At 38.6% G+C, this 26,474-nt stretch overlaps 1 protein-coding gene across 1 annotated transcript in view; it reads right to left on the reverse strand.

The window, feature by feature from the left end:
* Positions 1-26,474, reverse strand: part of LOC102854402 (serine/Arginine-related protein 53-like) — a 559,101-nt gene that overhangs the window by 251,889 nt on the left and 280,738 nt on the right. Inside the window, exon 4 of the mRNA XM_006887646.1 lies at positions 18,520-18,571. Coding sequence (XP_006887708.1) covers positions 18,520-18,571 — 52 coding nt within the window. The remainder of the gene's footprint in view (positions 1-18,519; positions 18,572-26,474) is intronic.

Raw genomic sequence — 26,474 nt, forward strand, 5'->3', positions numbered from 1 at the left:
GGTGTGTCAGAGGTGGTGCGGTTGGCGCAGGATAGAGCAGGGTTTAGGGCTGTTGTGCATAGGGTCGCTATGAGTTGGAAACGACTCGACGGCACATAACAACAACAACAACAACAACAACCACTGTCACGTGAAAAACTATAAGGCATTTGCAGAATGAACATATTCTTCCCATGAGGTACACGGGAAAGCCTTATCCTATCAGGTTGCTGATTGAAAAGAAAGCTGTTCAAATGCAACAGCCACTGTTGCGACAGAGACGGGACGTCTCCTCTCCTGGATGCAAAGTTCTGGAGCCAGGCGAGGGTTCTAGGAGTCAGAGTGCCTCCAGAGCAGTACTTGTATTTTCTGTTTGTTTATACACAAAAGTATAATTTAAAACAAATGTTGAAGAATTAAATACAAAGTTAATACTTTAAATAAAAGCGGAAAATAAAAATTAGCTAACTCATCTCCCATGCCACTGGCATATAAACTTTAAAAAGTGTCTGGAAACTTAAAATATGTGAGAGATTTTCAATCAGATAACCCCATTAAATGAATCTAGGCTTATGTAGATTAACCGAATATATTAAATATATTGCATGGATGTATGGAACGTTAATCTGGAACCTATTACACAATGTACATTTTCTATCACAAAGTCTGCTTAAACCTTTATGTATGGAAACTGGCTATATGGGGAAATTATGTGTATGCTACTTGTTAAAATCACAGGTCTAAATATTTGGAAAAGAGGATGGAGAAGGAAAGTGAAGATAAAGCACAGATGGCTGGATTTTACCTGGCTCTTCTTTCTTCCCGTTCTTTCCTTTTGGGGAGGGGTTGGGGGGGGATCAGATTTTACCCTTTTTCCTATTAGAATCTATCCAGTTCAAAGGATTAAACTAAACAATAGTCCTATATCAAATATAAGTTTCACTAGTTTATGCTTTGAGTTGCATTTATATATGTGTGTATATATATCTTATATATATAAATATATGTGTACACACACACACACACACACACACACATCTTAAAAAAACAACAACACTAACAAAACATCAAAGTCATTGCTATAAAATTGGACCACACTCCTAACTTTCCAATGGGTTCTTGGAGGCTATAAATCACACAGAAAGTGATCACCCATCTTTCACCAAAGGAGCTGCTGGTGAATCAGAACCGGTCACCGTTAGGTTAGCAGGACGATTCCTTATGGCCCAGAGCATCAAACTCCCAGCATATGTCAAATGGAAATGATTAGAATGACCTGCAACTTTTAGAAATACATGTAAAACTACACAAAGGAAACACATAATTTTAGTATGTGCGACTATTAGAGAATACATTAAAACTATATAAAGGAAACACGTAATTTTAGTAATTTGATAATCAATTTCCTCCCTATATTCACAAAGCTTAACACAGTGCACATAATGAACATCAGAAGACCAAAGAGCCTGTGGAAGGGTATTACGCATGGAAAAAGCAGAAAGATGCCAAAGAAAGAAATGACCATAATGAATGTCAGAAGACTCTAAAACTTGCACACAGAGAAGCTAAAATAAAACAAAGAAAAGATGGACTAAGAGTGCTGAATAAAGATTTCAAAGGCAACCTGAAAAGATAAAGGAACAAAATGTACAAAATTCTAGATTTAGAAAACCAGATGGAATGACTGTGCTCAACAATTTTTAAGATGAAAGAGCTGGAGAAAAAGTCAAGGTTTGGTAACAATGAAGGATTATATATGGGCAAAATATGGAATGATGCAGAAAGCATTAAAATAAGATGGAAAGGAATACACAGAGTCACTACTTTAAAAATAATTGTCCAATGAGGAGCCACTTTAAAAGGCATCATATGATCCAAACAGATGGTATAATTAATGAAGTCAAAACTGCAATGATGGTACTGGCGAAAAGAATGCTTTAGGAAGAAGAATCAATGTGTTTGAGTTGTGGTGTTGGGGAAGAGTACTAAACATATCATGGATTGCCAACAGAACACACAGATCTGTCCTGGAGAGGGTGACCCTGGAAGAGATGGATTGACACAGTGACTGTGGCAATGGGGTCTGTTTTGTCAGAGATGGTGACACTGGCTTAGGATTGAACTGTGTTCAGAGCCATAGCTCACAGGGCCGATAGGGGCTGTGGTCAACTCAGCACATAACAACAACAGGAAGGGAAAGAATAGCAATTGAAGTGTTTGAACAAACAGAAGCAGCCCTGAACATGCTTACTGGTAACAGCTATCTGGCTATTCAACTAGGAAGTGGGGGGATTCCTCTTTGTTTCCATTATACACAAAGGTGACCCACAGAATGTCAAAACTATCAAACAACATCATAAAATCATATGAAAGCAAAGTTTTGCTGAAGATGATGAAAAAGAGGTAGAGCAATATATCAACAAGGAGCTGCCAGAAGGTCAAACTGGATTCGTGTTGTGCAAACAGGAGAGATCATTGCTGGCATCAGCTGCATCTTGAATAGAAGTAGTGAATAGTAGACTGATATATATTTACGTTTAAATGATACTTAACTATGTAGATCAGAATGTCTGAATAACATCGAGGAACATGGGAATTCAGGACACTTTATCATGTGCATGTAGAACCTGCACGTAGGAAGCAGCCATTCTAACAAAACAAGGCAACAGTGCATGGTTTCACATCAGAACGGTGGGTATCAGGGCTAGATCCATTCATCACAACTACTCAATCTGTGCGCTGAGCAAATAATCCAAGAAACTGGACTAAAGGAAGAAGAATGTAGCATAAGGGTTAGAAGAAAATAACAATGGCACAACTTCGCTTCCAAAGACTTGAAGCACTTATTGATAAAGCTCAAAGACTATAGCTTTCAATATTAATTGCACATTAACCTCAAGAAAACAAAAATCTTCACAAGTAGATGACACTAACATCATGACAAACCAGCAGTTGTCAAGGAATTCCTTTTACTTTGTTAAACACAATCAATACCCATGATAATGGGAGTTAAGAAAAAGGTATGTTGCCTTGGACAAATGTGACATTTAACCTCTTTAACAGATGCTGCCCTGGACGTGCTCACCAGGTGTTCCAAGAAATCTGGAGGTCAACTACCTGACCAACTGACTGGAAGAGATCCGTATTTATTCCAATTCCAAGAAGAGGTGATCTGACAGAACTTGGAAATTATTCAACAATAGCACATGCAAGTAAAATCTTGCTTAAAAGTATCTAAACACAACTGGAACAGTACATTGACAGAGAAGTACCAGAAGTACAGGCTGGGTTTAGAAGAAGACACGTCACATTAGGGACATTGTAGCCAATGTTAGATAGATCTTAGCCAAAAGCAGAGGAAGGTCTGTGTTTCTTGGGCAATGCAAAAGCATTTGACTATGTGGATCACAACAAACTGTGGCTAACCTTGAGAAGGATGAGAATCATAGAACACTTAATTGTGCTCATGCGAAAACTGTACTTGGACCAGGAAGGAGTTGTCAGAGCAAGGAAACACTGCATGGTTCAAAATCAGAAAAGGAGTGTGGCAGGGATGTGTCCTGTCTCCATACCTTTTCAATCTATATGCAGAATATATCATTCAGGAAGCTTGGCTTTATGAGGAGGAATGTGGCATCAGAACAACTTGCCTGATGCAGACGATGCTATCTAGCTCACTGATACTGAGGAGAACCTGAAGAGTCTGCTGCAGAAGGTCAAGGTCTGCAGTCTTCAATATGAATTGACGCTCAACATCAAGAAAATAAATATTCTTACCACTGGGCCGACTGGCAGCATCCTGATAGTTGGAGAAGAGATGGATACTGTTAACAGCCTCAGCTTGCTCGGGTCCTCTTGGCAACCCTTAGCAGTCAGGAAATCAAAAGACAAATTGCACTGGGAAATTCTGCTGTCAGGGACCTCTCAGAGTGCTGAAGTGCCAAGATGTCAGTAGCGACTAAAGTGCACCTGATCCAGGCCACGGTTTTTTAATTATTTGTTATGCCTCAGAGAGCTGGACAATGAATAAGCATGACAGAAGAACTGACGCCTTTGAGTTGTGGTACTGGAGAACAGCACTGAACATTCCATGGACTGCCAAGGGAACAAACAGGTCTGTCATAGAGTGAAACAAAGTTGCTCTCTGAAGGCAAGGATTCTGAAATTGTGTCTCACACACTTTGGGCATGTTGCCAGGAGGGACCATTCCTAGGAGAATGGAGGGACAGCGCAGGAGAAGGTGGCCCTGGATGAGATGGATTAACCCAATGACAGAGTAACAGGGGCAGGTGTGTCCAAGGCAGCCCGACTGGCTTAGGACAGGGCAGGGTTCAGAGCTCCTACGTACAGAGAGGGTCACTATCAGTCTCAAGTGACTCAGTGACACATTACAACAACAACCATCATCTCTTTAAAGTGCTATAGAGCAAGGATGTTGGCTTAAAGACTAAGGTGTACTTGGTAGTGACTGTAGTGACAGGCTTGAGCACAGCAGAGCCTATGAGTATGGCACAGGCTAGGGCAGGGTTTGGATGTTTTTTCACAGGTTTGCTATGAGTCAAGTCACCTAACATCAATGAGTGAAAGAAGCCAAATTTAAAAAGCTTTGTACTGGATGATTCCGTGTATATGACTGTCCTAGAAAACTCAAACTGGAAGGACAGAAAGAGGGGCTGTGTTTCTAGGATTTTAGGATGGTAGGAGGGATTCATAACAATAAAGCATAGGGAATTTGTGGGGGGTGACAGATACGATATATTTCATCATTCTGTGAGTGGCTATACGACTATATTTGTCAAAATTCAAAGACCTGTTACTAAACTTATATTCTACCATACTTAAATAATATTTTTTAAAAGTACTATTTAGAAAATAAACATACAGTGAGAAAATATTTATGAAACACATTTTTATTTATACTTAGCATACACAGGGAACAGCTATAGCTCAAAAGTATAAACAATTAATGAAAATGAGCAAAAGATGTGAATAAATAGTTCACAAAAGGACACAAATATTTACATGAAGAAATAATATGGGGATGGATATGAATATTGTTAAATGAAATACAATCCACCCAGTATCATAACTAAAATTAAAGAGGAAAAAAATCTACAAGTAATGTCATGGATAAGGAACAAAGGAAACAAAATAGTTTGGCCACTCTGGAAGAGTTTAGTAGTTTCCTGTAAAGTTAAAACTACCATGACTCCTAAGTAAAATGGATTTTTAAGTATTTGCACAAGAGAAATGAAAATATATCTTAAACACAGACTAATACTTAAACGTTCATTAAAGTTTTACTCTAAGCCATAAACTAGAAAAAGTTTGTACATGAGTTGGTAATGCATAAACAAACTGGTACAGCAATACACTGGAATACTGTCACCAATAAGAAGAAATGACAATCATAGTAATGTGACCAATCTGTAAAGCATTATGAAAACCGAAAGACTACAGACACAAAACACTACATACTGTATGATTCCATTTACACAGCATTCTAAAAATAGCAAAATTACAGTGACATAAAGCAGATTAGCAGTTGTGAAGGTCTGGGGCGCAGAGAAGAGAGAGGGATTAACTTCAAAGAACTACAAGGGGACTTTGGAGTAATGTAAATATTCTTTATTAGGATTGTGATGATAGTTTCATGATTATTTATGTTGGTCAGAACGTTTGAATTTTATTTAAATATAAGGAAGTTTATCATATCTAAATTAATACTTCCCTAGACCATTTAAACGTTGTCCTCAGTACTTGAAAAAAAAAAGAGGGAAAATAAAAAGACAAATAGGAGAAAAAAATTTTTAATACCCCTACATCCTACTGTCAAGTGAGAATATCACTATCAACATTTTAATTATATCCTCAAGGACATTTTCCAACTTAAATATTAACTTTTAGTAAAAGCTAAACTAGACTTAGCCTTTTCATACTGTTCAGAAATCTTTCTGAAATTCTGCCATATATCTTAATATCTATAAATACACTATAGACATTAAAAATTACAAAAAAAACCCCAAGTCCAAACAAGCTATGCTATGATCTTTCTGTCTTTGGGACAACACCAAAAATCTCTACTGTATAATGTGTTTTTGCTGCCATTAAGTATTTGAGTCTTTGCAAAACTTTTTCATCAGTGTATAATATAATTTTAAAAGTCTTAGATATTTTAAAGAATATGTTTAAACTTTTGTTTGACAACATTTAAAGGAATTCTTTGCAAAAAGAAAAAGCAATCACTATTTATAGGATGACAGCTCATTTTTTTAAAAAAATAAGTTAATAGTAAATACATAGTAATAAAAGGATTGGTTTGTGTTTTTTTTTAAAGTAGGAAGAAGAGAATTACGTGTTGACATCAACTCTTTGCAAACTGGGGGGAAGCTGCTGGACTCACACACAAAACGGACCACTCTATTTAAACAGTTGTGTTTTTGTTGTGAGTGTGTGTTTTTTTTTAATGAAAGAAAAAAGAAACCCTAGGGTCTAAAATGTAATGAGTGATCCTATTAGTTCCACCAGACTAAAATCATACAGTCTACGTATGTGGTCTTTTCAACCACATCTGTCATGAACCATTTTTACACCACAAAATGCAAAATACTGAGCACTGATTACGAGGTGAGACCTGGGAAAGTACCCGCCGTTTGATTTACCCCTAAAAGGAAAAAAAAGCTGCTCCGAGGAAGACAGTGTGCTATCTCCTCCACAGAGCAAACTCTATCTCCTTTGTGAGCGAATTCAGAACTTAAGTATTTTAGAATGAAATCCTAATATGATCCAAGCTAGAAAAAAGAAAGCAAAAATAAAGTACTAACTATAACTGAAAAAGTAAGCATTTACTATGATTTTGTTTAAATGTAAATATCTTGCTTGATTCAAATAAGGAGTAACTTGAAAATACCTAAAATATGTGAATAATGTATATAAAGTGCTTAACACATAATAGATGTTCACCAGATGGCACTCATTATCTGAAATACTTCATAAGTTATATCTTACTAAGTATTACATATTGATCTATGATTTACTACAGTTACACTAAAATGAAATTTTACTTAACATAAGGCATATAGTCTAGAAAATTTCTTAACTATTTCTTTGACTTAACATCTGAAATTCACATCTGAAATTTCTTTACATAGTATCATTGTACCTTATTACTTTTTTTATAAAGATCTATAATTTCTCTTTTAAAAAGGCTTGTTTTCTTTCTGGATGTTCTAATAGTTTAAACTAAGAAATATTAAAGGGCATCCAATCCCTCTGGAAAAGCTCATTGCATAATTTTACCCTGGATAAATTATTTACAGTAATTCTAAAATTACTGAAAAAGAAACTGCATATTTCATATATAAACAAGCATTCAAATCTTATACACTTGTCAGTCTTTCAATAATGAAGTCGGGAAAAATAAATTCACAGACACCCAAGTGAATTGGCAACTGTAAGTGACAGAAGCCCTTCTAAATCCTCTGTTTACACTGGGGATTAGTGGAGAAGATGTTGATTTGCAAACTGAACAGTCCATGGTCAAGGGAACCTGCTCCCTGTCAGCCCGCAGGGCATAAGGACAAAGCATGGTCCTGGTAGGAAGTGACCCATAAACGTATTCCTACCCAGGATTTATACAAAGCCAGTCTGCCTCACAGAAACTCCATATGACCATTAACTGGCCTGCCAGGCCTGCCAGGAGGCCTAATTACAGGTCTACAGAGCCCAATAACAAAAGCTGAAGGGCTTTAGCCTAGGGATGATCTGCTTTATACTGACTTGAGAGAGTCCATATAGAGGACCCAAAAGAAAGAGGTTTAGCTTTAAAATTCCCCCCAGAGATCTAGCATTGTACTCAAGTCTAGAAAGCCCACATGCAGCATACTTCAGCTAGGCTTAAACATACCACCCTCTCAAAATTAGCATTCAACTCCTGTCTGCTTAACATCTGCTCAAAAATGGCAAGTTGCTGTGATATTGTTAGACTCTCACTGATGGCTTTCTTCTTACTAAATATTATTAGGAGTAAGTAATTGCCACTCAAATACAAATGTGTTACATAAGGAAACAAATAACATACTATAAAAAAGCAATTATTTACTGAGCAGTTCTATTTAGGAACCACTAATTAATTCTACATGTTTGGATTAACATAAAGCTCAAAATTATGACTGTTACTGGAAATTAAAAGATAAATTAACATTGACCATTTGAGTTTTTATTAAAGCTATTCAGTATTATGTAGAATTTAAGTTAGCATAAAACTTACTTCCTCAGTGGGGGAAGCCTTCACTAATTCCAGAGTAAATGAAGTAATTTCTGGGTGCCTTCATTTGTTCTTTTTTCAAGGCACTATTACTAACTCTTGATAACTTTCTAACTGTACATATGTCAGCATGATGATGTGTAGCTGCACTTCTTTAATCTCAAAAGTGACGCTGGTAGACCATGAGAAAACTCCTTCTCGTTCTAACATTCCTGGGTTGATCTAGTGCGAGGCGGTGTTCTAGACGCTTTACTAATTGTTTTGTATCTCATAACAACCCTGTGAGGTATATTAGATTATTATTTCCATAACATATATGAAAAACGGTGAGATTCAGCGGTGAGCAGGCTTCAACAACTTTTCCATGGCTCCATCAAGAACACTGGAATGCAAGAAGGACACGCAGGTGTTTGTCTTGCCAAGTTAACCACAACATGACCATCGCTTCTCCTACTAACTGATGGAGCTTCCCGTTTGCAGTCTGCTATGTTGCACACTACACGATGAGAGCTCCTCAAGGGACAAAAGGGCAAGTGATCTGCTCAAGTTTACAAAGTCACTGGAGATGGCTATCAAAGTACCAACATACAACCAAGCAGACGTTCACATGAGTGACATGAAGCTTGAAAAGGTTTTCTTTATATGGAATAGAAATCAACTTTTCAATCATTTGCATTCTTTTTTAACTTGCCTCCAACATAAAAAGCTCACTCACAATAAATGAGATTTCTCATCAGTTTTAAACGAGGTTGTTGTTAGGTGCTGCCAAGTTGGAACCAACCCATAGCTAACTATCCAGTGGGTTTGAAGAGACTGTAAATCACACAGGAAGAGACTGCCCATCTTTCTTCTGTGGAGCAGCTGGTGGGTTTGAACAACTTACCTTTGCTTTGGGAGCTCAACTCCTTACCACTAGGCCATGAGTGGATTTCCATGCATCTGGAAACAGTTCAATGTTATCTTAATAATCGTATTTATAATTTCAAGACTCTCAAATATTTAGAGTTGGACTAAGTCTTAACGAAATGTTCAGACTTCTGAGATCAAAGCTATTCCATGTCTTTCAGAGTCAATGTACTCTGATGGGTTTTCAATGACAAAAGTAGATTATAATGCTTTTGTTCCAAAGCACTTTTGAATGGATTTAGTTGGATAACTTTTTTAGTGGCAAAGCTCAGTCTCATATACTTTTAGCATGTGTTTAGGAGAGGCTATTGCTTTGAAAGGGACATCATGCTTATGAAGACTGAGGGTTTGAGAAAGGCAAGAAATGCTCAATGAGGTCGAATGGGACAGTGACTGTGGCAATGTGTTCAAGTGAGGAGAGAGAAAGACGGCACAGGACAGGGTTCAGGTTTGTTGTTCATGACTCAACAACACTTAACGTCTGTAACGCAACAGCCAGTACTCCAAAATTCATGCCGTTCAGAATCTGCCTCCGAGGTGTTCATTCACAGGGTAGTGAAGAAAACAAAATTACCAATTATCACGGTGCCAAACTGAGATAAGCCTCACTAGCGGCACAGCGGTTACACACTTAGTGCAACACTGCTGACTGAAAGGTCAGTGATTTGAATCCGTCAAAGATGTGGCCGATTTCAATCAATAACGGCTGAGGAGGGGAAACCTAAAATCAAGCTGACTGCAGCTCACAACAATCATCCATCGGACAGCTGACATCGGGGCTAGCTGCACTATCTGGAACACACTATCCTACTACAGGGCTTTTCTATAAAAATGAAAACAAAACCATCAGAACCAACTCATAGCTGACTTTCCAGGAGGTTTTCCGAGGGTGCAAATCCCATGGGAGCAAAGTGCCTCTCTTTCTCCCATGGAGCAGCTGCTAGATTTGAACCAGTACCTTTAAGCTGGAAGCTGCCCATTGGCCACCCGAGCTCCCATCCATAAAGACCAGTTCTAGACTATTAGTCTTAGAAATCTCGTAGGCCAGTGGAGACCAGTCTTTACAAGAATCTGTCCTAGAGCAATGTTATGCACTGGAATCAACTTTATGGTGGTGGGTTCTTTTTTTCATTCCTAAGTATAGCTTCTTTTCCAGTGGTCATAGTGTGTACGTATGTGACTACTTTTACAATACTTAATTACCTATTATCTTAACAAGAACATTAAGATATATGTACAAATGAGGTGTAAGACTTACAAAAGAAAAATACTGAACACCAAAAAATATTACCCTAAGTTTTTATATTTATCATAAATGTAACTGTTAAGTACATTTCCCCCTACCTATGTATTTTAGGAAAAATAACATTTTTGTCCCTGCCTTAATATTTAATCCTCTGTAATATCAATAAAAAATACAGAATCAAAGGTTTGTTTGAAGACAGAGGATATTTTAATGTTAGGTAACTGCAGAACTAAACCAGAAAAGCATACAGGTGTGCATGCAGCAATATGCTCTACTGCCCTTGCTGTGGTCCAAGACAGTTTAGAAATCTAACCTTGACTAGAAAGAGCTCCAGAGTCAGAAATCATTGCATTAGAGTCTTGGTTCTGCCACTTACTAGTATGTGGCCTTTTACAAGTCATTTAAGCTAGGATATTTGTAAAATAGAGTTCATTAGTTCTCCATGCAGAGATATGAGTCAAAGGATAAAAAGATCATGAAAGTGCTTTGAAAATCAGAAAGCGCAATACAAAAAGGGTGATAGATATTTATCAGGAAATGAAATATTATTACAAAGAGATTCTATGATAAAAGTTTATTTACCCTACACATAACAAAAGAACTAAATTTTTGTTGTAACACCAGAAACATAATTTTCACAACTGCATGTGTCAAGAATACTATGAAAGGAAAACTATTAAGGAGACTTTGGAAAGAATTTTCAGAGGAAGATATTCTGATGGCCATCAGACACATGAAGAAATACTCAAAATCAATGACAATAGGAGAGATGCAAATCAAAATCACAATGAGGTATCATCTCACTCCAGTAGTAGTGCCAAAGTTTAGAAAGGCAGCAAGTAATAAATATTAGAGAGGATATGAGATAGGAATTCTTACACATTGTTGGTAGGATTATAAAATGGTACAATCAACTTGGGGAGGCAGTTTGGTGTTTCCTCAAAAGTTGAACAAAGACATTCCATATGACCCAGTTATTCCACTGCTTGGAATATACCTGAAAAAATGAGGTCTAACACACAAGTAGAGACTTGCACACAATGTTCACAGTGGTTTTACTCACCATTGCAAGATCATGGAAAAAGCCCAAATATAACCACAACTGAATGGAGTGAAAAACTGTGGTACATTCACATGACAAAACATTATGCATCACGGAGGATCAACAATTTAAAAATGAGAACACAACCTGGGAAGGATTAGAGAGCATTAAGTTGAGTAAACTAACTCAGTCTGATAAGGACACATACTGCATAAAACCATTAGAGTAGAAATAGAAGGTTAACTAGTAACATGTGTATGAGGATCTAAAGGCCGAAGAGGGTGGAACAGAGGGGTGAGGATGGGCAGAGGGGAAATCACAGGGTCCCACAATATGATGAGTGGAGGGAGGGAGGGTAAAGAAAATGGGAAAGATCTTGGTTGGGATCTGGAGAGACAGGGTAATGGTGGGCATTGTTCAATGGTGACTGATTTTATAAAACATAATAAATGGGAATGATTGTATGTAATATCACGTGAATGATGGATAGTGTGAAACACATGTATATGAACTTTTGTAAGTAAACCAATTTAAAAGCAAAATAAAAGGTACAAAGTCTTCCTCCAAAAAAAAAAAAATAAATAAAGAGATTTCTGGAGAAAGTTGTGTCCTGAGACCATGTTATGAAAAGTGTCTTCCTAGGGCGCTGAAAAGTATCTCTGCCATTTTCTTCTAAGACTCCAGCTGACACTGGGGTTTCACAGATCTCAACTAACACCCGGGACAGTGCTACGTCAAACAACTGAGAATAAATGGGATCGGGATAAAGGAACCCTTAATGTTCTTCCCTCTTCTATGGAAAAACTATGCTGCTTTATTTTTTTCATGCGAAATCTATACTTGGACCAAGAGGCAGTTGTCAGAACAGAGCAAGGAAACACTGCGTGGTTCAAAATGGGGAAGGGTGTACGTCAGGGATGTCCTATCTCCATACCTTTTCATTATGTATGCAGAACAGATTATCCAGGAGGCTGGGCTCTATGAGGAGAAATGTGGGGTCAAGATTGGTGAAAGATTCATCAACAATCTGCGTTATGCAGATGACACAACCCTGCTTGCTCAAACTGAAGAGGACCTGAAGCACCTGCTGCAGAGGGTCAAGGACTGCAGCCTCCAATATGGATTGAGGCTCAATGTCAAGAAGACAAAAATTCTCAACACTGGACCAACTGGCAGCATCAGGATGAATGGTGAAGAGATTGAGATTGTTCACAGCTTTAGTTTGCTTGGCTCCACAGTTAACACTCTTGGCACCAGTATCCAGGAAATTAAAAGGCGCATTGCCGTGGGAAAGTCTTCTGTTAGGGACCTTTTCAAAGTTGTGAAGATCAATGGTGTTTCTCTGGAGACTATGGTGTGTCTGACAGGCCATGGTCTTTGCAATCACTTGTTATGCATCAGAGAGCTGGACAATGACCAAGGAGGATAGAAGGAGAATTGATGCCTTTGAGCTGTGGTGCTAGAGAAGAGTACTGAGAATACCATGGACTGCTAGGAAAACAAACAGATTTGTCCTGGAAAGGGTTAAACCCCTTGGAGGCAAGGATTCTGAGGCTTCATCTAACATACTTTGGGGCAGTGGGGGAAGGCCCTCTATGAGGTGGATTGGTTCAGTGACTGGGGTAATGGGAATGGGTGTGTCGGATACAGTGCGATTGACACAGGACAGAGCAGAGTTTAGGGCTGTTGTACACACGGTCGCAAGCGACTCGACGGCACATAACAACAACAAGAACCATCATACAGTTAAGCTTTAAAAAGATAAATTATTGTCCTGTAAGTTTCAGTCATGAAGACAGGAAATTTTTCAGTATATTAATTTAAGCTCTATCAAATAATACATAAAACAAACATTCTAGTATCTAAAGTTTAAATTGTGAGATATATACATCATACCTCCCTCCACAATGGTTCAGTCAAAGATCAGTAACAGGGATTCAATTGAGACAGTGTCACTAACAGATACCAAGAAAGCTACTGAGAAAGATGTAGACATGTTAGCTGTCTCCCGATCTTCAGAAGGATATTCCTTCATTTGAAAGGCACACCTAACAGATCAGGAAACAAGCTGTTTCAGAGTCTTTCAAGTAGACTATGACTCACAATACTTAGGGAAAGATGTAACTGTAACCACATTACCTGAGGTTACAACTTGAAGATCTAGTCTTATGTACATAGATAGCTTAGCAATTTTTTTTTCCTTTAGCAATTTGGGAATAAAGTAATTTTCATTTATATAATCTTTTAAAAATACTGGTTTACTTAGAAAGTTCACATACATTATTTTTCACACCAGGTCTTTCCCATTTCCTTTACCAACCCTGCCCTCCACCCATCAAATTGTGCGACCCTATGATTTCCACCCCTCAGTTATAATCTTAACTTCACATCGCCTTGAATTAAAAGTTAAGCAAAAGACATGCAATTTGATTGAATTTGCAAAGAAGCAGTGAACACACACACAAACAAAAAGACTGTATTGAATTTGAAAATGATGTTACGTGCCAATGAATAATTTTATGCGTGTGACTCATAGTGACTCTATGTACATTAGCTCTGAAACCTGCAATATACTGCACCAGTCTCCTCATCTCCAACAGACCTAATCCCATTGCTCTAGTCACTGAGTCACTCCATCTCTTTCTGGGTCTTCCTCTCCTGTGATGTCCTTCCACCCTTCCAAGTATGATGTCTCTCCAAGGACTGATCCCTCCTGGCCATGTGTCCAAAGCATGTGAGACGAAGCCTCAAAATTCTCGTCTTCAGGGAGCAAACAGGTTTCACCCTCTCCAGGACAGACCTGTTTGTTCTCCTGGCAGTCCACGGTATGTCCAATACTTTTCTCCAGCACCACAGCTCAAAGGCATCAATCCTTCTTCTCTCACCCCTAGTTACTGTCCGGCTCTCTGATGCACAGCAAGTGACTGTGAAGAGCAACGATGTCAGTCTGGAGACTAAGGCATGCCTGATATAGGTCTTTGCAATGACTTGCTATGCATCAGTGCACTGAACAATGACTAGTGATTATAGAAGGAGATTTGATGCCTTTGCGCTGTGGTGCTGGAGAAGAGTATTGACTATACCATAGACTGATAGGAGAAAAACCAAGTTCATCTTGGAGAGGGTGAAGCCAGGCTGCTCCTTGGAAGCAAGGATTCTGAAGCTTCTTCTCACATACTTTGAACACATTGCAAGGTAGGATCAGTCACTGGAAAGGTATGTCATGCTTGGGAGGGTGGAGGGATAGCACAGGAGAGGAAGATAGATTGATGATGAGGTGGACTGATTCAGTCACTGGGGTAATAGGGATAGGTGTGTTAGACACAATAAGATTGGCAAGAGATAGAGCAGGGTTTAGGGCTGTTGTACACAGGGTCACAATGAGTCGCAGGTGACTTAATGGCACATAACAATGTCAAGTTGGAAGCAACCCATTGCTAACCCTCCAGTGGGTTTTAGTGCATTAAAATGTAATAATATACACAATAAAATCTGAATTCAAATTAATGGTTGATAAAATAAGGATGACAACCTATAGTTACATTTTCCTTAATGTTATTTTAAAGGCCCAAAATCAACACTGCTGTTGCGTTGAATATGACTCATAGTGAGCCTATGAACAACAGATGTGAACAGTGTTCTATCTTGCCATCCTTATGATCTCTTAACACACTTAAGCCCACTGTTGTAGTCACCGTGTCAACTGCTGCTAAATGTTCTACATATCTTAATTCCAAACCAATAACATTATTTATCAATGTAATATTGACAATGCAATATCTATTTATAAAACATTTTTTGGGATCCATAAGTGTGGTATTGGACTCCATATACTCCGTATTTTTCCTTATATAACCCATTTTAACCCAAGTAAGGAGCACTGGTGGTTCAATAGTTAAGCATTCATCTGCTGATCATCAGTTGGAACCTATCGATTAATTCCATGGGAAAAAGAATTGGTGAACCAGGTCCCTGCCCATAAAGATTCCAGCCTAGAAAACCCCAGTGTGCAGTTCTACTCTGACATATGAAATTGTTATCAGTCAAAATCTACCAGATAGCACCCAAAAAGAATAGCACAATGCCTATCAGATTACGATCACTCTAAATCAGAAACTAATCCTGCTCTAACAGGTCTAAGACAAGTGTCCAATTTCTACAGTCCCAGCACTGAATGTGCTTTCCCTGGGAATGCAGGGTCACCCCACTCTCAGATGGGTTCTGACAGACCTTATCAAGCAACATCTTAACCTTAGGACTACACCCTATCAGCATTATCACACTAGGAACCAACTTCCTCTTTTCTATTTATTTTATGTCCTTATTTTTGCTAGTGGGATGAACAGTTCTAATTTATCACTGAAATATAAAGTAGGACCTTCCAAATAAATCCTGTATCTACCAATGTGCCCTGCTCCCTGCCCAACACCCACCTACCTCTCCAAAGTCTCAAATGTTCATTAAAAACCACACGGCAGGTTTTTCAGAGTCGTGTGATATGTCATCCCATGTCATATACAAAATATTCATGAAACTGGAGTTAAACAGCAAAGCCAGGACAAACAGTAAATTAACCAGTGACAGTAAGAAGTGGCACTGTGCTTTTATATAGTTTAGAGAAAATGTATAAAAACCCACTAACACATGACCTTTAACCTTTTTATCTCATTTCTATAGTAATCAATCCAAGAAATCAATCTAAAATGGGGGGAAACACATATGCAAGAGGATGTAAGTCATGTGGTTGTTGCTGGGCACTGTCAAGTCCACTGTGACTCATAGTGGCCGTGCGAACCTGACCCTGCCCTGTCCTGTGCCATCCTCGTCATCTCGGATACGCTTCAGCCCTTTGTTACAGTCATGGTGTCAAACCGTCTTACTGAGGGTCTTCCTCTCTTACACTGACCTTCACCTTTCTGAACCTCATGTCCTTCTCCAAGGACTGGCCCCTCCTAAGAATATGCCTCAAGTGTGTAAGATGAAGTTTCCCTATCCTTGCCTGAAGGAGCACCCTGGCTGCACCCTCTCCGAGGCAGACAGGCCAGGTCTCTTACCACTCCCCAGAATAACTGTTATACTGGTCCTGATAACAGGGAAACGCTAGAGATGGCATAAGAAAAAAAAGAATCACTAAATAAATAATGCTAAGTCCAAGCCGAATTCTGTGTATCACTTGCTTATCTCGACCAATGTAGGATTTTTAATTTGAAAACTGTCATAATATTTTCAATTCACAGAATCCAGCTCCTTATTCTTAATATAATTTAGAGTGTTAAGTTAAAAAATGAACCATGACAGCTGTGACCAATGTAAGCAAGTTATTCCATACCATGAGGTATGGAATGACAGATCTGCTTTGTAATGTGCTTCAAAGTCATATTAAAAGATAAAGAAAAGAGTATGAAACCATGAAATGAAATTCTTTATAACCATATTAATAAAAAAATCTTCAGAGTGCTTAGACAACATAAAATGTCCTTTTAAAGCAAGAGTTTGTCAATCCTGAAATTATGAATTAGAAATATTTTTAAAAAGCAAAGGCCATTGAATAATGAATGCATAATATTTCAATGTTACAGAACCATACTAATTAGCTTTTTCCTATAGTATATTAATTTACAAGTCAAAATCAGAAAAGTCTGGTAGAAATTTAGAAACTGAAGAAATAATGTTTTCCATGTAATCAAAGATAAAATGAATATGATTAGCATATGAAATATAAGATTCATGATATTGTGGAAGGGTGCAGAGACTCACATTACAGTCAAAACACTTGTTACTTTTTATCCTGCCATGGAAAGTTATCACTATCAGTGATTCGTGGTATCATAGACGGTACTGGCATTGCCAGTCTGTGTGTGGACAACCTGGGTATGTGTGCAAGAACTTTATGCAAGAGATTATAGAACCAACACACACATAAGCATTTCCTGAGCTGCCGAACATTGGCCAGACAGCTATTACAATTTTGGAGTTGAAAACATTTTTGGATGTTAACACTTAATTCTTACTTCTTAGAAAGTTGAAATTCTGAGCTCTTTACAGATCTTTTAAAAAGCAAGTAATTTTAAGGAACATTTACGATTTGGGTGATATTATTCAAACTCTTTCTCAAGCTTTCTCTTAACAACCTATTACTTGAATAAATTACATACATTTTTGAAGAGCATATTAAGATTCAGAATAAAATCAGCCCTTAGATAACACTGATCTTATACATTTTTTAAAAGGTAAAGTATTTAATGTCCACATGAATCTGAGTATGATGCCTAAAATCAAAGTCATAGCATTATTGTACCACTGAGAAATAAAGTAGTCTGATGTAGTAAGAAATGGCCATGGTCAGTAATTGTCTTGAAATATGGCAGAACTAAGTAGCCCGCCTGATAACCTGAGGGAAATCTGATAGGAGTGAATTAGAGTATGTGTCAACGTTGACTATAATTGCAATAAAAAAAGGAAACTCAAAGCAAATCATTCATCTTTGCCTCCTCCAGTCTCCTTCACATAAAGAAGAGCAGACATTTTGCTTTCATAAAATAATAATAAAAAGTACAACTTAAAATTGAAGCTGGGAGGAAGTAGCTAAGAGAATACGCCGTCCCCTTTTCCTTATGACTCAGGGTGAAGTCTCTCTCAGGGAGGAGTGATAGGGAATGGCAAAGGATACACTGACAAAGAAGATTAATCAGAACTGGCTTCGACAAGCACTGTGGCATTTGGACAAGAACAAACTGGGAGGAGGGTAGAGAGAATAGTGCAACAATGAATGAGTGGAAGCCCAAAATCTCTGTAAATGTATATGAAAATTAATAAAATATAATTAAAAAAAAAGAAAAAAAATTGAAGCTGGGTTTATAAATAAAAAGGCAGAGAATGATCTTTCGCATGATATTGTAGCAATAAATATTTCATTTAACATATAGCCAGACTCTGATTTTATATAATAAATGCGTGGGGATATATGAAAATAGGTAGTTTTCTTTTTAGCCTCCTTATAAGTATGCTATCTATCAATTTAGGATTTACTTCATTGCCATTGTTTTCATTTAAAAAAAATGAACTATCAACAACACTCACCAGCAGCTTCAAGAACCAGTTGTAGTCTAGCTTTGGCCTGTTCAGCTGGTGGCTAAAAAAGAAAGAACAAAGAAAAAAGGCACTTATAAGTCAGTTTTAGAAGAATCTCAAATTAATGTACTGTTACGCAAGTAATTTAGGAAACCTAGTCATTACCAATATGAATTTATAGATATCATTAGAAAATACCATGACAATAGCTCTACCTCCTCTACAGTAGTAGTCAAATTACACTTTTCATTAACCTAATACCAGAAGGAAGACCTTGGAGAGAAAAGGTTTTGTGTGCTGCTCCACATGGTCCGTGGGAGCGCTGGTGACCTGGAGGGAGGAGCTGCCCTGTGGGCAAAGTGTACAAGGTCCTCCTGTGGGATCTGAAGCTGCCCTGAAATCCGGCAGGAGGTCCGGGTATGGGACAGTTCTGATGCGACTGAAGAACCACCACCAACACTGGACCAGTCTTATCCCCCCCTGGGTGAGACAAATCATTAAGGATGGGGATACTAACACAAAGGTTCGGGGTTTAAATCTACCCAGAGATTCTCTGGAAGCAGTACCTAGAATTTAATTCCCAAGGTCATGACCACCTCAAATCCTCTGAGCACAGGCCTCTGAGCCAGCTGGGGTCCCTGGGAGCTGGAATAAGCTAACAATTGGTTAGGCTTGGGTTTTTTAAACTTTTTTAACAGGGTAAAATGCATACATTTAGCTACATGTCTTTGAATTGTATTATTTCTTTGCATAAAAAACCATGCAAAGTGGCCTTTCACTAACCTGACATCTAATACACCAGACAATCTATATCCTAAAACCAAAATGATTCTCTTTCCTGATTGTGTTTGAAAGGAGCAGCTGTGGTAAGTCGGACTAGCAAAGTCCTGTTTTCAGCTCCTACTACCAGTCCTAAAATTGTCCATAAGCAAATGCTCATGCAATACTGTTGATAATGTGGAACCTATATTATTTTTATTAGCAATTTATTTGGACATATTTTGTATTACATGTTTATGATATGTATAAAACATATAATATCAAAATTATGACCTTTCTATGGAAAATTTGTTAAAAATGGCTTTCCATAATTAAGATGTTATTTCAGTTTCTTCATTCATAAACCTATAAAGATGTAATACAATCTCATTTTTATATGGGAAAAACGTCACTTGATATATAATCATTCACTTTACAGTCACTTTGTTAATGAGACAAATACTACTTCAAGCAAATAACTGATTATAGAAAAATGTTGTGTACAATAGCAAAGAGTTGGAAACAACCTAAGTGAACATCAACGAATTGCTAGAAAAGCTATGGCATATTCACACAATGGAAAACTATGCTGCTTTGGAAAACAAGGCACTTATGAAATATTATTCAGAATGGGTGACCCTGGAGGATATCATGCTGAGTGAAATATCTCAGTCACAAAAGGTCAAATATTGCATAGTGCCACTGTTGCAAAACAGGACTGGCATCAGGGTTGGGGGGAGACTGAGAAAGATGGGATAAACTATATATACTGCATTGAAACAGATGAGGGAGAGAACTGTTTAAAAGAGATATATTACTAGGTATTATTGTGATGACAGGAGTTCAGAATGAAGGCTATATAGTGGATATGGAGGGAGGGATAGTATAACAATGAAAGAATTTTTCCTTTACTTTTCAAAGAGAAGAGTGAACTGTGGGGGATGGTAGGCAGGGATTCTAAACAAGAGGCTTAAATAAAAAAAACAAAAAAAAAAAACCAAACTAAAAATAACCAATACAATATGATGTTGTTGTTGTGCCTGGATGTATAGTGACCCTGTGTACAACATCTCTGAACCCTTCCCTGTCCTAAGCCAGTCTCACTAATTCCAACACCACCCCCCACCCCATTGCCCCAGATACTATTATCAATCCGTCTCATCTGGGGTTTTCCTCTCCTGCACTGTCCCTCCACCCTTCTGAGCATGATGTCCTTCTCAAAGGACCAGTGTCTCCTGTCCACATGCCAAAATCCTAGCCTCCAAAGGGAGACATGGTTTCACCCTCTCCAAGACAGACCTGTTTGTTTTTCTGGCAATCCATGGGATGTTCAAGACTCTTCTTCAGCACCACAACTCGACGGCATCTATTCTTCTGTCATCCTTAGTCATTGTCCAGCTCTCCGAAGCATAATAATTAATTGAGAAGACCACGGCCTGGTTTAGGCACACCTTTGTCTCTAGACTGACATTGTTGCTTTTCAGCACTCTGGAGAGGTCCATAATAGATTTTCCCAATGCAATTCGTCTTTTGATTTTCTGACTGCTGGTGCCAAGAGTGTTGATTGTGGAACCGAGCAAGCTCTAATTGCTAACAACCTCAATCTCTTCTCTGTCCATCATGGTGCTGCCAATTGTCCCAGTGGTGAGAATCTTTGTCTTCTTGATGTTGAACTTCTATCCATATTAAAGAATACAGACCTAGACCTTTTGCAGCAAGTGCTTCAGGTCTTCTTCAGTTTCAGCAAGCAAAGCTGTGTCATCTGCATATCGTAGGTCGTTGATCCTCCAATCCTGATGCCACACTCCTCCTCATAAAGCCCTGTTTCCCAAATGATCTGTTCTGCATACAGACTGAAAATGTATGGGGACAGGATGCATCCCTCATGCACTCTTTTCCTGATTTTGAACCATGTAGTGTTTCCTTGCTTTGTTCTGAGGACTGCTTCCTGGTCCAAGTATAGACTTCACATAAGCACAATCAAGTGTTCTGGGATTCCTCAAGGTTAGCTACAATTTGTTATGATCCACACTATCAAATGCCTTTGCAAGTCAATGAAGCACAGATAGACATTCTTCTGGTACTCTCTGCTTTCTGCCAAGATCCACCTGACATTGGCAATCAGGGGTAAGTAAACCCCAGGTAGCCCTGTGTTTAAAAGTTTCATTGGCACTCAACCTCACTTGCTCATTTACATACTGCCTATGGTTGCTTTCTGACTACACAGGACTGAGTATTTGTACGGTCAGAAAAATATACTTACTACCTGGACTTCAAAGGAAAAGTTCACTAAAATAAAAGATGGAGAATTTTAGAGGAATGTTAAGCAGGCAGGTGATGTGATAGAATTTGCACTCTGTAACTCACTTCCAGTAGCACCTTTGTGGAAGGAAGTAGCATAAAATGCAAGGAGCCCAGTCAGGGGGCAAGTACGGAAGCCTAGTGAGGGCAATCCAGAGCAGAAATGGAGAAATACTGGGAGAAATACTTAACTGGCAAAATGAAAGAACTGACTGAATAGGAAAGAAGGAGGCATGGACACAAAGAGAACGCCGTCATGTTTTCATTGGGAAACATAAAAATATGCTTAATAAAGTATTGAAAATATATGAGATTGCAATTAATATATAACAAATATCAAAAGAAGACTATAGTAAGTTTTCAGTATGATCTAACAATAGCTACACAGGAAAATGCCTATGGGGTCATTTAAGTATAAACATTCATTATGAAACATGCTGTTGTTGCCGTTTCATGCTTTTGAGATGACTACGGCTCCTAGCAACCTTACAAACCATAGCTTTGAAGCCTGCCCTATCCTGAGCCAACCTGACTGCTCCTGACATACCTGTCCCCACCCCAACAGTCACTGTGTCAAACATCCATCTCATCTGGGTCTTCCTCTCCTGTGCTGTCCCTCCACCTTTCCAAACATGATGTCCTTCTCCAAGGTTGGTCCCTCCTGGCAACATGCACAAAGCATGTGAGACAGAACTTCAATGTTCTTGCCTCCAAGAAGCAACCAGCTTTCACTCTCTCTGGGACCAACCAGTTTGTTCTCTTGGCAGCCCATGGTGTGTTCATAACTCTTCTGTAACCAGCATGAGCGAGCCACAGGAAGTGCAAGTGACTGGGGACCAAGTGTCTCAGATAAAGAGAGCAGCTGATATTAGGCTCCAACTGGTAATTCATGTAGGAATGTAAGACCAGATCTATACAATTTGGAGATTTTTTTCCCCCACAAGAAACAAGTCACTGTGAGAACCATGGAGAACAAACATGGAGCTTCTCCAGGTGGAAAGTGCATGATCTCAGCTATATACCTGAAACCCACCTTGAGCAATATAAGTAGAAGGGCAAGAAAAAAAAAATTAGGTTCTCACCAGCAGACCCTGTGCAATCAAAGAATTACGAAGCACTTCAGAGGGCCTTACTAGGCGGTGTCCATAACATAAATAAATCTAAACAAACCCACAATTTTATTTTATAAGATTATTCATGAGAACGTTTCATCCATGAGAAAGTAATTTTAATAAGAAACATTTAAGACATGGAACAATCAATATTCTGAATAATGTGTACTCAACGTCCTATAATACATTTTATAAGCCACAGTACTGCCTGACAAAACTCTCATCTACAGCATCTCCTACCTTCCTTACCCCTTTAGTAAGCGCTATCTTAAAATACTATCCCAAAGAGACTATTTTGATGGGTCATATTTATGTTATAAATATCTATTATTACATACATCTGTTTAATTAATTCCTTTAATGGAGCTTTGGTAGCCTAGTGGCAAGAAGCTGTGTTGCAGTCCTGAAGGGATGCAGTTCAAGTCCACCACCCTTTCTGTAGGAGAAGAATGTGCATGCTCCTTCCCTGTAATTAACTGCCTCTGCGGGTTGGTTCTGACTGTACTGTACACAATAACAACAACAAGGATGTAGAATAGGGTACTCCTATTTTACGGATAAAATCAAGGCATAATTAGTTTAATAACTTGTCTTTGAAGGTTGAACTAAACGTACGAACAGCAACAACAAAAGAAGCCAGTGCCATCAGGCTACATGGTCATCCTGCACCAGGTCCCTGAGGCTGGCAGTCTCACGCAGGGGCTGCCTCGTGCTGCCTCTCACCGGGGTGGGGAGTCTGCCCACCATGTTTTTGCTGACAGCACTACATGGAACACACTCCCTCACCAGAGCTCAGTAACTAGAGAAGAATGGCTTAGAAGGAAAACGATTTGACGCTAAGTCATAGACTTCTTGCACTAAATAACATACACTAATGAAGCCAAAGCTATCAGCTCACAGGAAAGCACATCAGCAGACTCCTTATTCTATTCAAAAGAAAAATTTGTCTAAAACAATACATTTAGTACATAAGTGAAATATTTCATTCTAAAAATGCTATTTATTCAGACATAACTTAATGAATTTTATTTATAAAACACAAGGATAGACTTCAGTTTGGGAATAAACATGAGATTTGATAAATCAGACTTTTAATTTATATTTTGAAATATCTTCACTCCACTTAGTCATTCCTCAAACCTTCTTCTTACATGGGATGCACAGATGAAAATATTATTCTCTGATTACACACACACATATTTACATATCTAACACAAATATTTTAAATTAATTTGTATTTATATAAACATACACACAGATAAAGGAATGTAGCCTTCAGTACGGATTGCGTCTCAATATCAAGAAAATGAAGATTCTTATACTGGACCAATAGGCAGTGTCATGATGGACAGAGAGGAGACTGAAACCGTCAACAGCTTCATCTTGCTTGCTTGGATCTACAACTAATACCCTTGCTATGAGCAGTCAGAAAATAAGGACATGCATTACACTGGAAGTGTCTGTAGTTGAGGACCTTTCAAAATTATTGAGGAGGCAAGGTGTGATGTCAGTTTGAGGACTAAGGTGGCTTTGATTCAAGCTAGGCATCCAAGACCTGGACAATGACTAAGGATGACAGAAAAGAATTGATGCCTTTGAGCTGTGGTGTTGGAGAAGAGCACTGAATATCCTATGGACGGCCAAGAGAACGAACAGATATGTCTTGGAGAGGGTGCAGCCGGAGTGCTTTGGCGGCAACAATGATGAAGCTTCAGTTCACATACTTTGGACATGTTGCTAGGAGGGGCTATTCCTTGGAGAAGGACATGATACTGGGAAGGGTGGAGGGTTGGCAAAGAAGAGGAAGACCGTCAACCAGGTGGGCTGACAAGATGACTGCTGCAATGGGCTCTTGTGTGTCAGGGAGTATGAGGATGTTGCAGAATAGAACAGGGTTCAGATCTGTTGTTCACAAATAACAATACACACATATCATGAACAAGTCTCTTTCTGGTAATAATTTGAATGTGGACAGAATTTCTGACCATACAGTCCTCTGAGCTCAGTCAACTCTCCTCTGGGTTCCCCCTATATGGCTTCAAGACTTAAGTTCATCCTGAAGAAGAAAAGTACCATAACAGTTGCAGCCTTCTCATCCCATCTACCTGTGCATGCCAACAGCTACTCAGCTTAAGAAAAATAGCTCAGCTAGAGTTGGAAATGAAGAAGAGAGTGTGATTTATGATGCTATCACACTCACTGTTATTTATAGTTAGTTTTTAAGAAAATACTAAAGAAAAAGAAGACACAGAATATAGCATTTTTAAAAATACATTTTTTAGTTAGGTGTCATCATATAATAACTTGACTTAAAATGAAAATATCTTTGAAGTCTGAGCATCAAATTTCATAATCCTGTTATTTCTGCATATTTATAAGAATCAATATGAATTTAATATAATACTAACATATTAATATTATCTAGAATTGTATGGCATAAAATACATTTTTCTAATGCTACAGCTGCACGTTGTTGTGGTGGTGGTGGCTGGGTCCCACTGAGACCCCTCCGACTCACAGCGACCCTGTGTACATTAGCCCTGAACCCTGCCCCAGCCGGAGCCGATTTCATCCTCATGACAGACTTAACCCCATCTCTCCAGTCACTGAGTCAATACAACGGCATAGAATCCACCACTTTGCCCCCAGTCTATGTAGCACGTTTTACTGGGATGCCCTTATGGCGGTTAACAGTGTAAGCTGGGCACCAGCTAGTTCTGCTGGCCATAGGGTCATCAAAGTTGAGGTATGAGCAGTCCATTTGTCCTGTGGATTCACTGTTTCTATACATTTTTCAAGGGAGCTCTGGTGGCCTAGTAAGTAGTTGCACTCTTAACACACAAACACATGAATTAAATCCACCAATTTTCTATGGGAGAAAGATGGGCAATCTTCTCCTATGTGACTTACAGTCTCTGAAAATGCTTGGACGGTCAGCTGTAAGTTGGTTCCTACTTGACAGCACACATAATAACAATGACATATATATTTTTTTTAAATTATGATATTTGCTTGTTGTTTGATACCATGAAGTCAAGTATGGCTCACGGCAACCCTACAAACAACAGCTCTGAACCTTGTCCTAATCTGAGGAAAATCACTATCCCAGACACACCCGACCGCAGTGCCACAGTCATTGTGTCAATCCACCGCACCCACTCTTGGGCTGACATTCTACCATTCCAAGAATGATGCACTTCTTCCAGGACTGGCTCCAGTGACATACTGTCCACGTATGTCAGCTTGAGTTTAAAAATCAGTGTCTCCAAGGAGTAACCTAGATTCACCCTCTACAGGACAGACCAGTTTGTTCTCTTAACAGTTTATGTCCAGTACTCTTTACCAGCCCCATAACTCAAAGGCATAAACATTCTACTTCCATTATATGGAGCCAGCATTAAAATGGTGCCTGGAATGTTTAGAGTTACCTTTATTTAAAAGTCAGTTTTCTTTATAACCAAACCCATAAGCACAAGTCAATTCCATTCATAGAGATTCTCCACTGGGTTTGTGTTTTGGATTGGTTTTTTGGTTTTGTTTTGTTTTAGAACAACAACTGCCTCTTGGAGAACTCTGTTTGTTTTAAATATTGGTTAACTGACAAGTTTGTATACATTGTCTTTCACCCTGGATCTTTCCCCCTTTCTTTACCCATCCTTCCCTCCAACCATCACTGTTTTTTTTTTTTTTTGAAGTTGTCAACAATTTCACTTTATTTGGATTCACAATCAACACATCTGGTAAGGGCAGCCAGAAGGTCAAATGACATTTTGCTTTGGGAAAATAGCTTGG

Source organism: Elephantulus edwardii, unplaced genomic scaffold (assembly GCF_000299155.1).
Source record: "Elephantulus edwardii isolate Elephantulus edwardi_28Jun2011 unplaced genomic scaffold, EleEdw1.0 scaffold00060, whole genome shotgun sequence".
Taxonomy (NCBI): Eukaryota; Metazoa; Chordata; class Mammalia; order Macroscelidea; family Macroscelididae; genus Elephantulus; species Elephantulus edwardii.